Genomic DNA, 14,535 nt, shown 5'->3' with positions numbered 1-14,535 from the left:
ATGTCAAAGTATTCCTGTTCGATATTATGTATTTTCACGATATCAAAGAATCGTGTACTCGTTTTGATATTTCATATACGGTTATTTCGTAGCTTTCGATGACGTGAGAAAGAAAGGTAAAACAGTCGAGAAAGATTTCGATTCGTAATTGTTGTATAAGAAAGAACCGAATATGCCACGCGAGGAAAGGTCGAGCCGAAAATCCCTCGAGTTTTTACGACCGCCATTATGACTTTTTACCTCGCCACGCTCAACACCCCGTCGCAAAACGAGAGAAGCTCGTGAATCCGACACTTGACCCCCAAAACACGGCTCTTCAGGTAGCCGTGGTTCGTGGGATACAGGTAGCTGTCTCTACATGAAAAACAACGTTACAACACCGACAATACGGTACGCAAATCCCGTTACACGTGGTGGCATCCGGTTGGCGTGGTCAGACCAGTAGCATCGTCCCATATATCGGTGGAGATCCACCGTTTACATCGAGCGGAATGGTGAAGAAAATTCGATCAAATTTCTGCGCGTGCATCCAATTAATAAATCGAGTTTAAAATTAGCTGCCGAATTGGAAAAGTACAGGCCGCGTACGGCGGTCCAATTAACCCGAGGGATCCGTGCTTTTTTTCCCTTCCGTTCCCGACCCCACGCCATATGGAACAGCTTAGACGGAAAGAAAATATTGGCTACCGAGAAATGGCCATCACCGATCGACTTTGATCATCCGATTTTTTATAGAACGAGAGAAACGGTGAGATTACGCGGCTGTTCCGAGGAAACGTGGTTATTAATTTTCGATATAAATAGCCAGGTTTCTGGAAACTTGTAAAAAACAAAAGAAAAAAGCGATTCAAGCGATTCAAATTTTATCCTGCGAGAATTCTTTTCTTTTTTAACATTTATTCGAATTATAATATATTTGTGCGAATATACTCGGATGCGCGAGATAAGGGGGATCGAATTAAGGGGGGATCGAGCGAGAAAAAGAGGGGATTAATAAAAGACAATGTTGTTCTCTCTGTTGCAGCGCTGAAGGTGAAGCTTACGCTGAGGCGACCCATCAACCAGCTGGTTGCGCAAGGGATCATGCCATGTAAGTAGATAACTGGCCCGTAAATAAACAATTTTCGATTACTTTTTATCGAATTTTTAGACGAGCCTCGTCGAATCGTCGAATTTCGTGAATTTTGAACGTAACGTTTGGTTTCGAGCGGAGTGAATTCAATTGACGGATTAGATAGACGCAATAAAACTGGAGGACGCAAAAAAAAGTGGAGGAGAGTTCGATGGTATGGTATTTAATGGATGGCGGGAGAGGGAAACGATCCTAACCGATCGAACAAATTTATTTGAACGAGAGAGGAAGGTTAGCTCGAGTTAGATTTAACAAGTTCGTCAACGTGTGTCGCGTTTTTCCTCCCCTTACCAACGGCCGATTAATCCACTTACAACTTAATTACCACGCGATTGCCCGTGATGGCTCGGCCAACGTATTCGTAAAAGGAAGTAACTGGGACACGAGCGACTTCCTAAAGTACCTTAAATTGACGTACGTGGTGATCAATTGCCAGCTAATGTCTCGTCCGATTCGTTTTCCAACGATAATCTCGCCCAACGTTCCTTCCCAAGAAATTGTTGATACCAGTATTTCGATGTAAGAAACTGGCCGCCCATCGATCTTACAACTAATCTAATCGGTCGAGAATTGAAAATTTGTTCGTTTCGAGGATAAAAGTCGAGTCACGGGCGAGCCTTCACAATAGCGGGAACGAAAATTCTAAACGATCTATAAATTGATTTCGAAAACTTGCAACTTTATCGATTTCTTGTAATATTTGTACGAGGCAACGAATAATACAAAATCGCGTTTGGATTTATAACCAAAAGGGCGAAGCTAATTGGCGGCGTAATCGCGAAATTCCACGCATCACGAAATACGCATCAGCCTGTTTATCGCGAGGCGGGTAGAGAAATACGACGGCCGATACCCTCCGTTTCGAGTGGCGTTCATGCGAGCCATCATGTGCAATTTCGTTCCGCGGGATTTACTCATTTACAGCTTCCAGGAGTCGAAGATATCGCGCGTGGTAACGTGGTAATGGTTTTTTCGGGGAAACGGCCCGCAATGACCGTTGTAAATCTGTTTACGTGCCGCGATTAATTCCTTCGGTTAGCGTTGCAATACCATGCTAATTTTACCGGAATAAAGAACCCTAATTTTAACGCTTGAAAACTAATGACGGCTCTCTTGCGATTTTTCAACGATATCGTGGTTAAATATTTATGGCAGGATCGAGAATTGACGCACGATATCGACGTACGATATTACGTAATATTGACGAGACGATTTATATAGAAAAGTATAAAAATTACTATGAGTAAGAGAACCTCGAAAAATAAAGTAACTACAAATTGACGAAATTCGTTTAAAATTACTTTGAATGTCCTGTGCGAGAAGTAAATTGGAAACAGCACAATGCAAAAATACTAGCAGATAAAAGATACTAGCAGATTTCGAAAACTATAAACTTTGCGATCCATTTGTCGCTAAGAATCGATACTAAAAAGCATCATCGAGGAAAATTGAGATGAACCGATGTTTCAATCAAGAATTTACACCTAATTGGACCATTCATAGATTATTTTCTTGGAATAGAAGAAAATTTTTGAAGAAAGTATTCAACCAATTTCAAGGCATATATATTGCGAAATATATACGAAGCTGTTCGATTCATTGCATTGTACATGGAAACGGTTGCATAATCGACGAAATTTTCCTTATTATATTATACAATACGCCCACGCGCGATCCTCGCCAATGAACCAACAAGCTGAGAAACAACAAGAAGCGAGAATCGTGAAATCTAAATCGAGCGTTTCGTGCGAGACCATTCTCCTTCATTTGATTTGACGATATAAAATATACATTCGAACGAATGAAACTTTTTATTCGCGAGTTATCTTTCACAGATAGATGACGTTGTAAAACACGCACGAACACACACGAGTGTTTATTAACTGTTCAACATTTGCGATTTTCGTGCGAAGAGAGTTCGAAACGAAAATTCTTTTCCGCGCCACTAAGACAATTTAATCCAACGCTAATCGACGTTTAATGAACGCCACACTAATAAGAATTAAGAGTGTTCGATCGCGGATCGTAAATCCGGAATCTCGATTGGCCTGTTACCTCTGACTGTGCCGTCTGTCCACTCCGATGGCGGATGATTTAGGGATGCCGGTTATCTTCGCTCTTTGTTCGAACGATTACTCGATGAGATTCTACTTGATGGATGCTGTTGGAACGAAATACGATCCTTATTTATTTTTATGCTCCATCGATCAAATAACTCGTGATTGTGAAACTGAACTCGAAAAAAGTATTCTTTATATTAAATTTATCCAAAATTTATATATATATATATTATATACACTACTCGTTAAATTTAACTTTCTCTTCAAATGTGTATATCTTTTTTAACCAAAGAAAAGAATCTTGTTTCGAGTTTCGTCAGGATAAATATATAATTTGCACGATGAATTACCTAAACCACGTTTTATCGATGCAAAGAAATCGTTTCGTTATAAAGATTTCGTTGATAAAATAAAGAAATAGAAGAGCAACGCTCGAAACGAACTACGCAGCACGCACGCTTTCACCCGAATGGAGCGTATTCCATTTGTATTGAAAATACGAGCCCGTTCGCGGACGTAAATATTATTCGCGAAACACGAGAAACTCGAATATCGTCTCCGTGTATATAAACATAATAAAGTCGCGCGACGATATTTTATCGAAATTCGAACGCTTGATATTTCGAATGATTTAATTTCCTTTGCCTTCCTTTTAATTCGAAAAAAAAAAGGAGGAAGGAGTTGGAACGAGAGATAAATATTTTTCTTTAATCTCGATCGAAAATTCTATAAATCTATAAGTCATAAAAAAAACGGATGAAAATATCCAGATTTTAAGATACGGTAAAATTTACGATAATATTTTAACTACTGATATCATTATCAAGCAAGAAGTTAATATATAAAATTAAAAAATAAACAACGAATGTTTCTTTACATATCAATTCTATAACAATAGCACTATAATTATATCACGCGTGAAAATTTTGCGAGGGAATAATGCCTTCTGGAGGAAGTAAATAATTATCTTCTTAGTTTTATTCTTCAAATTTTTCACTTATTTTGTTCGAACACCGTTGTTCACTTTTCTTTTTTTTTTTTTTTTTTTTTTGCTTTTCCCTCATAGACGTCCATCGACTCGTGATTTACTCGATAGAAACTAGACAATTGGGTCACAGCTGGCTCGAGCGAATACAACCCGCGGCGGGTTTCGCCAAGGAACACGCGTGGGTGAGACAAAAGCCGCGAGCCATTGCTCGCGGGGATGTTGGAAAGGCCTAATTGATTCGAATCGTTCGGTTAATTTTAGCATTTCCTACGCAGACTCGACTACATATTCCCTATCTTTGCGAGCGGTTTCAGATTCGCCGATTTCCGCGCGGCTAACAAGCCTCGGTCCAAACCATTGTGCGGCCAATTCAACGATAAATGGAGATACCATCGAATCATGATTTTCATTTAACAGCGCAAACGCGCATCGATTAATAACGAACGAAACGATATATCATCAGCGTACGTGCTATACTTGCAGATTTGCCCGATTCGTGTAGTAATAATTCGTTGGACGAATAATCTTTTACTTATAGAAATCGATATGCTAAATTATAAAAGAAAGATATTCCAGTTCTCGAATTCACAACTATTCGTATACACTCGTTGTTCCCTCGTGTTTCCTATTTTTCTCTAAAGGTGGCAAATAAATTAGAAGAAGAAGAACAAGCGACAACGTTTCTCGAAGAAACATGGAGCGTTCTTGCTTTTCAACAAGAGAGCAGTTTAACCCGAATTTATCCAGAATAATTTCCACGTGTGTGTGTACAATGTATAGTGTACCGTAAGTGGCGCGAAACTCTTATTAATTTCTTTATGTTATGAAGTTGCCCTCGTCCGGAAATAGTAGAGCTCGCGTAGAGAAAACGCTTCGAGGATCATTTATCCGGGGACTTAATGGCGTGCAGGAATGTCGTCTCGAGGCGTTTGACGTTGACACCAAAATGGCGCCCCTCGGAGAGAGGGGAGGGGACACCGAAAACCTTTGAGGGCGATCGTCCCGGAAATTGATGCGTGCAGCATGCGTCGGAGGACGCGTCCTAAAAGCTTCGAAAGTGCTCTCTTTCTCTCTCTCTCTCTCTCTCTCATCCGTTTCTTTTATTAGATCGCGCCCTTCGGCGTCGAGCGTGATCGAGGAAAGCTCGATGAAAGTGGTCGCGTACACCATCCGGCCGTGATTTAAGTGTCTCCGGCGGAGAGATAAAAATCACGGAGGAGGAGGTGCCCGAGATTGAGTTTTTAATTCCAGAGCGGGTGGAACGACACACGCGGTGTTTTTTAACTGGAAATATAGTGGCTTCCTCCACCAAGGCGCCGCAAGGTTGCGTCCGTCTAAAATTAATCTTTTGATCGGAACGGTATACTTCCGATAAAACCGTATTTTAAACATTTAGGTGTTTGAAAATAGTTTGAACGATAGAACGGTAAACGAATTCCCGCGCGATTGCTAAATATGTATTTTCATCTGAGGCAACGCCGATACGCGTGTTGTTTCCTCCGATTCTGTCTTAGGTTAGATGGTGGAGGATGGGATTTGAATTCATTCCTCTTCGGATCTATATTCGAGCCTTGCCCCGCTCTTGAAAAACTTCCGTCAATTCCGTCAAGATCCGTCAATTTAAATTTAAACTAACTAACAAATAACGTTATTTTTCGCAGCATTGAAGACACCGCCGGCGTTCCACGAGCAGAGGAAGCAACTGGAACGGGCGAAAACCGGTGATCTTCTGAAGGCGAAGATCCAGCAGAGACCGGGCAGGGAGGAGCTGGTTAGGCAGCATATCCTCGAGGATGTGGGTCACGTGGATCCAAGCCTGGCCGAGAGGCAACGGATGCTGAAGAAGGCCAGGTTAGCCGACCAGCTGAACGACCAGCTCAGCCATCGACCCGGACCGCTCGAGCTCATCCAAAAGAATATTCTCCACACGGAGGAGCCTATTGAAAGGGCGGTCAAAGGTGAGAGCCGAGACTCGAACTACATCATCTTGATCGATGATGATAAAGATCCTCGTGAAAAGAGGATCGTCAATCACTTTTCCCCATCTTATATCTTTCGTCTCTTGCGTTTTCAATTTCTTCCATTCCAACGTTTCTCTCTGCCCGCGTAGAGGGTCACATTCCCTTCAAGGCCACTTGCGAGGGCCAAGTAACGAAGCCCCAACACCCAGACCACTACATCACCTTCGAGGATGACTCCCAGAGCTCGGAAGGCGCGCCCTCGCCCCAGCTCGAGTCCCGGTCGGACGTTCTGGAAACGGCTGCTGCCTCGGCCGGGATAGTGACCGTCTCCCTCAGTATTCCGACGACAGGCGGTGCCGTGGTGGTCTCGTCCACGTCGCCCGTCTTCCAACAAGCGTCCAACGAGTCGACCATACAAACTTTCGCGGAGCTGTGCAACACCGTGGTCGGCTCCCAACAACAGCAGCAGCAGCAGCAGCAACAACAACAACAACAGCACCACCAACAGCAGCAGCAATCCCATCAACAGGCCCAGCATAATCAGCAACAACATGCTTCCACGCAGGTGAGCGAGGGACGCGTAAATCCTCCGGCTGAGGAGGGGATGGTTGATTTATCGGTCGATGTAGATGGACGATAACGGCCGTTCCCCTCCTCCTCCTCCTCCTCCTCCTCCCCCCCCCTCTCCGTAGAAAGAAAGACATTTAAGGGGACAATAAACCGAGGGGGGGGAGGGGAGAACGGTTCGACGACGATGTCGAAAAAGCATCGAAAGGGGGGAGGGGAGGGGGGCAAAAATAGATTTACGTCGGACGTTAAGCGCTGCTCATAAATTGGCAGCGCACCGATGCAAGCTGATTAATCGAGGATTCGACGGGGAATTGAGAGAAAAAAAAAAAAAAAGAAAGAAAGAAAGAAAGAAAGAAAGAAAGCAACGATCTCTGTTAACAGGCGAGTCAGACAAACGGTCCATCGACGACGACGACGACCCTCCTTCCACTGGCGCCGGCGCCGAGTCCGATGTCCTTGGGCTCGACCACGTCCAGCCTGAGCCCCCTTTCCAATATATCGATAGCGTCGCCACCGGCACCACCGCCGGCCGCCATCACCCCCAGGCCCCAGGCGAGCCCCATAGCAGCCGCCTCCACGTGTCAGAGGAGCGACGCGCCCGGCAAGGATAAGAACAGGAAGAAGTCGAAGACCAAGAGTCAACCGAAGACCCGTACGATCAAGTTTCACGAGTACAAAGTAAGTTTTCGTCCCTTCCTTTGCTTCCTTGGTCTCGATAGAGGTAAGGCATCGAGCGTGTTGCGTTGTTGTATAATAACAGAACGGGAGAAAAACATAAGAGGAACGAGCATTTTAATACTTTCACTCCTTTTCGTCCCGTTTATATTTGTCAGTGTGTAAACGTGGTGGGCGTGAACGCGCCGCTTTTATGTCCGCAAGGTGCGAATATATTGCTTAAACTTGGCCGTACGCGAAAAGTAAAAATACGTGTAACGCGTGTTTTTATGGGTTGTATAAAGCGTATTACGTTGCGGCTGAAAAACTTGAGAATATTCTTCTTTCTCTCTTCTTTGTTTCCACCTCTTTAATTTCAAACAATATATAATCCAAACCGGCAATTAGAAGAGGTATATATAAAAAGGAGCTGGGACGAAAAACGGAACGGAAATATGTAAAAAGATCTGCCGAGAAAGACGAAACAGAGAGGGAGGCGAAGACAAAGAGCGAACGAGAGAAACGCGAAATTCGAAAGGGGGCGAAAAAAGGAGAAAAGAAAGCGGAACGGCCGAGGAAGAGAAATAAAAAAAAGAAAAAAAAAGGAGCGGAGGGGAAGAGGTGAAAGCAAAATAAAAAAGGGGTACGGACCCCTCGGTAAATCTCGGCTCCCGCGAGGAACCGATTCTTCCTCTCCTCTCCCTTCTCTCCTCCTCTCTCTCTTTCTCTATAGTCAAAGGGAAGAGGGCGAAACGCAGAAGGAGATCGTATCGGGTGATTAACTCTCGCGATCTCTCGAAGGGCCCGAGGCCCACCTCGTTAGCTCTGAGTAATTCGAGCGCTAATTGCGCCTAAGAGCGAGGAAGCCAAGAAGCGGCGAAGTAGCCAAAGTGTTCCGAGGGGGTTCAGGTAGTACTGGCAGCGAGAGAAAGAGGAAGAGAAGAGGGCCAGGCAAGTTCGATAGGTGGCAAAGACTCCCGAAACATTCGGGATACGGCGTACAAATTCTAAGCAACTTCATTCGAAGTCCATCAGCTCCCACTTCGAATTTTCTCACTCGAAGAAAAAGAAGAAGAAGAAGAAGAGTTTGATTGAAATATCGAAACGAAATTATTAGTAATTTTTGTTGTTGTTCTGTGATTCTTCTGTCTTGTGATTAATAATGATTGATGTTGAACGATTGTTCCCAGGGGCCGCCAAACGCGCAGAAAACCTCGGTGTCGTCCACGACTTCCGGTCTCGGCTCGGCACCACCCGGCGAGACCAGCTACGAGCTTCTTCTTCAGCAGCAGCAGTTATTCCTTCAATGGCAGCTCGAATGGCAGCATAAGGTACGCACACGTGTCACAAAGGAAGGGATTAGAAATGTTGTTATAAAGCGTCCACTTTCCACGCTTGTTAGTAACAAACGACGAATCTCAACCGGATATGTCTCGTTAACTCCACTTTCTCCACGATGATTTGCATAGCAATTACGTCTAAATTTATAATCGAGCTTCAATTACGAGACAACCAGTGCCGGTTACCCAATTCGAACGTTGATTTCGTGTATATATATATATATGTGTGTAAGGAAAAATTCGAACGTTGCGTAATTCGATCACTTTGTTTAGTATCCTCAGATCATTCTACCGGCAGCGCAAAAGCCGTTGTCGTTGAACAGTAGCGGGGCAAGTGACGCTGGTAGCATTAGCGGAAGCAGTTTGAACGCACCGAGCCCCGCACCCTCGAATTCTTCCAACAATCCCTCGGAACAACCACCTTTGAGGCCTTTGGGCAAGTTGGAAGATATGAAAGGTGAATATGAATCCGTTCGTTGTTTGGAAAATGATGGGATTAATTAATCGAGAGATAAATGTTCCTTGCAGTAAGTGATCTCAAAGTGGAATTGAAACGTCGAAACTTGCCGGTATCTGGCTCGAAGCCGCAGCTGATCGAGAGATTGAAGCCGTTCACGGAATCGTCTAGCGGCAACTCGACGTCTAGCTCGAATGGGCCCCACGTGACGCATATGGGCCACATATTGATGGACACTCCGGGGCCAATGACATCCGACGAGTCTAGCTCTCATGCCAAGAGTCCTGGCTCCGCCGTCAAGGACGAACCGAATAGTCCACGGACCGATTCACCGCATGGCAGCGAGCACGACGATCCATCCAGTCCCCCAGGTACTTCTAACTTATCCCCTCTCTTTTGCCGATATATATATACTTGTGAATTATAATATTGTATTCTCAAGAGATAAATATTTTCGAGAAATGAATTTTTCGGAGCGCAACACACGTCGGTGTTTTCACGATACAGTCCGTGTTTCAGGAGACGACATAATCAAAGAGCAAAGGAAACGGATAGAAGAGTTGCAACGTGAATTGTACAAATCTCAACAGCAACTTCAGCAGATCCGTCAGACCCAACCGTCTACGGTCCACGCTGAGAAGTTGGTGCTGCAACAACATATACAGAACAAGATGCAGCAGCAGCAGCTGGCGCTACATTTGCAACAATTGCAACATTTACAGCAGCAACAGCAGCAGCAGCAGCAACAGCAGCAGCAGCAGCAAAGTCAACAACAACAGCAGCAGCAAACGCAGCAACAACACGCTACGTTCCAGCAGCTGAACGCGAAAGCTAGCCTCGCCGCGTTCCTGCAGGCACAGCCAAATAATACTACTGCCATTCTAGACTCTTCCACTTTGACCGCGATTAACAATAAGAAGAACCAGACGAAGAACAGCGCCACGGTTCAAATACCTGCTGCGATAGTTTTTAATCTACCCAAACCTACGAAATTGAATGGGACATTGTTGAGCGCCTTGGTGGCGCAAGCCCAACAACAGCAGCAACAAACCGTTACCGCGGAGGATGGAAAACCGCCGCCACCTCAGTACGACGAAGCCGCGAAGCTATTGAAGGTGAACTTTGATGATAATCTTTATACCACTCCACACAGCGTTAGATGTAAAAGGATTGACGAGGAGGAAGAAGATTTTTGTTCTCATTCAAGTTTCGCTTAAACTGTTCCGTTTCAGGTAAAGATTGAACCAGTTCAAAAAAGTCATATCAAGAGTCAAGTGGTGGACGACGTGCTGGAGATCCTGATCAAGAATGGCGAATTACCACCGAGCGCCGCGCAGGACCCGGCCACGCCAACGACACCAAACAGACAGCTACAGCAAAACTTAGTATTCACAGCGCCAGCGGATAGTCAAAGTCATTCGTTGGTTTTCGCCGCCGCTAGTCCAATCAGTCCGATCAGCCCCATCGCGATGGAGGTTTCCCAGAGCGATTGCGTGAGTTCACCGGCGCCGGCGCCACCGCCACCGCCCCCTTTGCCTCTGGCAACTTTCTCTATACAGCTGCCAACCGCGTTACAACAGTTGCAGCAGCAGGAGGAGATCTCCTCGTTCAACACAGACCTGTTAACTTCGGAAGGTGAGCTGGACGCCGCGATGCTTCTCAGCCCGCAGTCAAATCAGCAAGCGTCGCCCGATCCTCAACCTCCTCAAGAAGTAACGTCCTCGGATAACGCGAATTTAGACCTTAAGGTATCGAGCCCGATCGCGGTTGATATTGTTCGAAATTAATCCAAGATTCAACTTCCTCGTTTTTGAAATGAGGCGAAAATACATGCATTGCGTTTACATTTCAGGAACTCGAGCTAGACCTCGAGACCTTGGACACGATGGATTTCAGCCAATTGGATTGCGACTTAGGTGTAAAGATGGAAGCGCCTCAAGAGTTGATGGACATCGGCGACATGCCCATGGACATGGATGATCCAGACTGGCTCGATTCATTGATGCCACAATCTCCACCAACCTCTTCCACGACAGTGACGAATCACCAACCGGCGCCACCGACGAGTTTGTCGAGCGGCACGGATATTTACGATCCCCTGCTAGCCAGTAGTCAAGATCCGTTTGATCTCTTCAACATGGAGGACTCTGATTTCAAGATGTCTTCCGATCTTTCATTAACCTGGGACAAAGTCGACTTCGCGACCTAGCCCGAGATTTTTCCTCGGAGCTCGGCCTTGTGTACTTAAATCAACGGGAAACGAAAAAAAAGATCCAGCGAAGCACAAAGACGATCCAACGGCAATGCCAAGTGCTATATATTGTGATTAGTCTGTGACTGTTTTTTGGTGCATTTTTACGAACCGTTTTGCAGTTGCTTGCCTCTGACATTGTTCTCCAGCGACTTCGGCGCTGTGCAACTTCCCGTGAACGTTAAAAGAATTGTACTTACACGTAAAACTTACGCTACTTGTTATCAAGCGGAGAACTTTCTTACGAGAGATAAAAAAAAAAGAAAAAAAAAAAGAAATTAGGAATAACTAGCTGTATAATTTTCAATCGAAGTTCGAAATTCTAAGTGAGTAATTTATATAGCGTGAAAAAAAGGTGCATAAAATTGCGAGAGGATCGTAGCGTGAAAACACAAGGGTGAGAACAAGACCACGAAGCAATCGTTTCTAAGGGATTTTATAATAGAAGATAATTGTCAGTAGAGAATGCACGTATACTTTGGTCTTCCTCGGTCAGTATGAGTACCAATGCACAGAATTGTCGTTCTTTCGTTTCATGGAATCGATCGAGCATTGGAATCGCGTGAATCGTTTTTTGTAATCGTTGCTACTTGAAATCAATATAACGATCAAGAGCTCAAGAAATGGTTTCACTGGAAAATGATATCATGTATTTCGATCGATCGTTCATTCGAAAGAAACGAACGTAAAGATATGCGAGGACGAATCGCTAAACGAAATAGCGGATACGTTCCGCAAATGGAAATAGGACAACAACGACGATATCTTCAAAATTCTCCAAAGAATTTCCTTACGAGCGTTTTTAGCTAGTTTTTACTATCCAGTCTACAGTCGTGTGTTGCTTGAGTTTTAATAACTGCGAATAGCGTGTGTGTTAAACAGGAAAACGGGAAAGCTGCGTATATGTTTTTCTCGTATGCTTCCCTCATCCAATTTCATTTCTGTCGATCCCATTTCTCCAAAACAAAACCGTATTCAATTATAATGTTATAATTGGGATAATTATTTACGAGAATATATATATATATATATATATATATATATATATATATAAAACATGTATGTATATATGTATACACGTATACATATACATATATATAAAATACAATGTATGCCGAGTTCGAAAGTAAACATGCGTTGAAAAAGGAAAAAAAAAATAATTAAAAGAAAGAAAGAAAGAAAAGAAGTGAAGAAAAGGAAAAGCAGAAAAAGAAAGTTCGACGGCTTTCCCGCACAGCTATACATAATTTTTCTAAGGCAGAGCATGTGATGTTAGTGGTTACACATACATATTTTAATCAATAATCGCATAAAAATTTTCAGAATGGGTGCGGACAAAAGTATACCGATGTCAGGGTATTGTGCGGTTCTCCTGTTTTTTCGTTTCCCTTTACGAATCTTTTTTGTTGTTTTTTGTGACATTCCATGTTTTCAAACGAGGAAGAAATCGAAGCTACGCGTACCACGAGCCGCGCTTTTGTCCATATATTTGAGCAAAAGTTAAGAAGAATTCGTCTCAGAATTTCAATTGATCAACCGAAGTTTCTAACCTAACTTTGTATTTCGCATTCGGAATAACACATGTTTATAATGATTGAATCATATCATATAAGGCAATATTATATACAATAAACAAACTTTCTATTATGTTTCGTGTTATTATACTATAAATGAACATAAAATAGAAAGCGTAAAGTCCTGCATTTTTCTGAGGCATTCTTTGCAGAACCAAGTGGCTTCGTGCGCCGACGTAACGATAAAGGATCGCACTGCCTAAGTCGGTAATAAAGAGCGAATGTAATGAATGCAATGTTACCTAGCGTGATTAATGTATGTGAAAATGTATGTGAGTGTATCGAAACGATTTTAGCGTATGTGATCAGCGATGGTGCTAATTGAAACCCCATTTAGAGCTATCAAATTTTCCTCAAAATGTCACAATTGAATCACAAAGCAATCTTTTACATTATAGTCCAACAAAATTATTTTAATTTATATTATTTCCATTGAAGCAAGAATGTCAATTTAATTGTTTGCTGGACAAATGAATGAATTCAAATTTACGGTGCAAAGAGTGCTTTATCGATTCAAATGATCCCTTATTTTTGAAAGTGGCAGTTTGGCAAGCAAGTACATACCATCATTGTTCACTCCATATCGCACAAAGAAGCAGCAAAAGTATGCAACATTCCAAACGTTCACATGCAATAGAGAAACATCACATGAGGCCCCGAGACACCATGCTCCTTGTAGAAACAGCCAAGCAATCACTCGTAATTTTTATTTTGCGATATTTTGCAAAATAACTCTCATTTTCAACGAAAACCATTTCCCGAAAACACTATCTTTTAAATAATTACTTTAGAAATTCACTATTCAACGTAATCACAAGTAAAAATGAGCTAATAAAACAAGAAATATTCGGCACGAAACTTGAGCGCAACATTTAGTCGCGCCATATTTGAACTACTGAATTTACAGTGCCCTCTCGCGCATCTTTACGCGGTCAATTCAAAAATCGATGCATTTAAATCGAAGCTCGTACCATTTATTTTGTTTGTTCGATTCAATATTATTAGAAATCGATTTGTGATTACGCTATTAATTATGCATTTAAGTTCAAATCGTGCAAATAGAAAAATATATGCACGAAAATTAAGGAGAGAACATGGTGTATAATCGGGATAAAAAATCGTGCCAAAAATCCCCTTGCCACCGCGTATCGCTTCGTCATTATAATTGTACCACCCGTTGCCATGACAATAAAAGTTTGTATCGTGTTGTAAAATATTGTATCATACGTAAAATTAGAGTCGTTAAATGCTGCCAATATGTCGTCCATGAAATGAGTTTGTTTGTATGAATTTATTTAGGATAAAGCAACTGTGAAACTCAATCGCGTATAAATGGTTGCAAGTAAGCGGACGACATCATATGATGACATCGATCAGCATACGACGCACGATCCCTCATCTTTTTTGTTTCTTTTTTTTTTTTTTTTTTTTTTTTTTTAATGTATCGTTGCTTAGCATTGCAATCCTGTAATTATTTCATTTTCTTCGAATCATGAATCATGAAATCTATCGATTGATTGATTTGTCAGGCTGTGCGAATCTGATAGT

The 14,535-nt window shown here is 42.9% G+C and overlaps 1 protein-coding gene and 1 long non-coding RNA gene across 11 annotated transcripts in view; one reads left to right on the top strand and one right to left on the bottom strand.

Moving 5' to 3' along the window:
• LOC100872550 (Myocardin-related transcription factor) overlaps positions 1–11,691 on the top strand; it is a 272,225-nt gene extending 260,534 nt beyond the window's left edge. For 5 of the 10 annotated variants that reach the window (XM_086913358.1, XM_086913360.1, XM_086913353.1 and 2 more), the window contains 10 exons: positions 1,025–1,090; positions 5,842–6,138; positions 6,291–6,706; positions 7,093–7,389; positions 8,556–8,696; positions 8,979–9,162; positions 9,234–9,533; positions 9,670–10,277; positions 10,395–10,910; positions 11,015–11,691. In XM_086913358.1, coding sequence (XP_086769484.1) covers positions 1,025–1,090; positions 5,842–6,138; positions 6,291–6,706; positions 7,093–7,389; positions 8,556–8,696; positions 8,979–9,162; positions 9,234–9,533; positions 9,670–10,277; positions 10,395–10,910; positions 11,015–11,371 — 3,182 coding nt within the window. In that variant the 3' untranslated portion in view covers positions 11,372–11,691. The remainder of the gene's footprint in view (positions 1–1,024; positions 1,091–5,841; positions 6,139–6,290; positions 6,707–7,092; positions 7,390–8,555; positions 8,697–8,978; positions 9,163–9,233; positions 9,534–9,669; positions 10,278–10,394; positions 10,911–11,014) is intronic. The other 5 variants (XM_086913362.1, XM_086913363.1, XM_086913354.1 and 2 more) reach the window with 2 other exon arrangements.
• Positions 1–14,122, bottom strand: part of LOC147656705 (uncharacterized) — a 43,211-nt gene extending 29,089 nt beyond the window's left edge. The window contains exons 1-2 of the long non-coding RNA XR_015293717.1: positions 13,552–14,122; positions 3,188–3,293 (exon numbers count right to left, since the gene is read on the bottom strand). This is a non-coding gene — a long non-coding RNA (uncharacterized LOC147656705). The remainder of the gene's footprint in view (positions 1–3,187; positions 3,294–13,551) is intronic.
• Between the last annotated feature and the right edge of the window lie 413 nt (positions 14,123–14,535).

Source organism: Apis florea, unplaced genomic scaffold, assembly GCF_048593485.1.
Source record: "Apis florea isolate Af1SG1 unplaced genomic scaffold, ASM4859348v1 contig_3496_pilon, whole genome shotgun sequence".
Classification (NCBI taxonomy): domain Eukaryota; kingdom Metazoa; phylum Arthropoda; class Insecta; order Hymenoptera; family Apidae; genus Apis; species Apis florea.
This window is presented reverse-complemented; position numbering and strand designations above follow the sequence as displayed.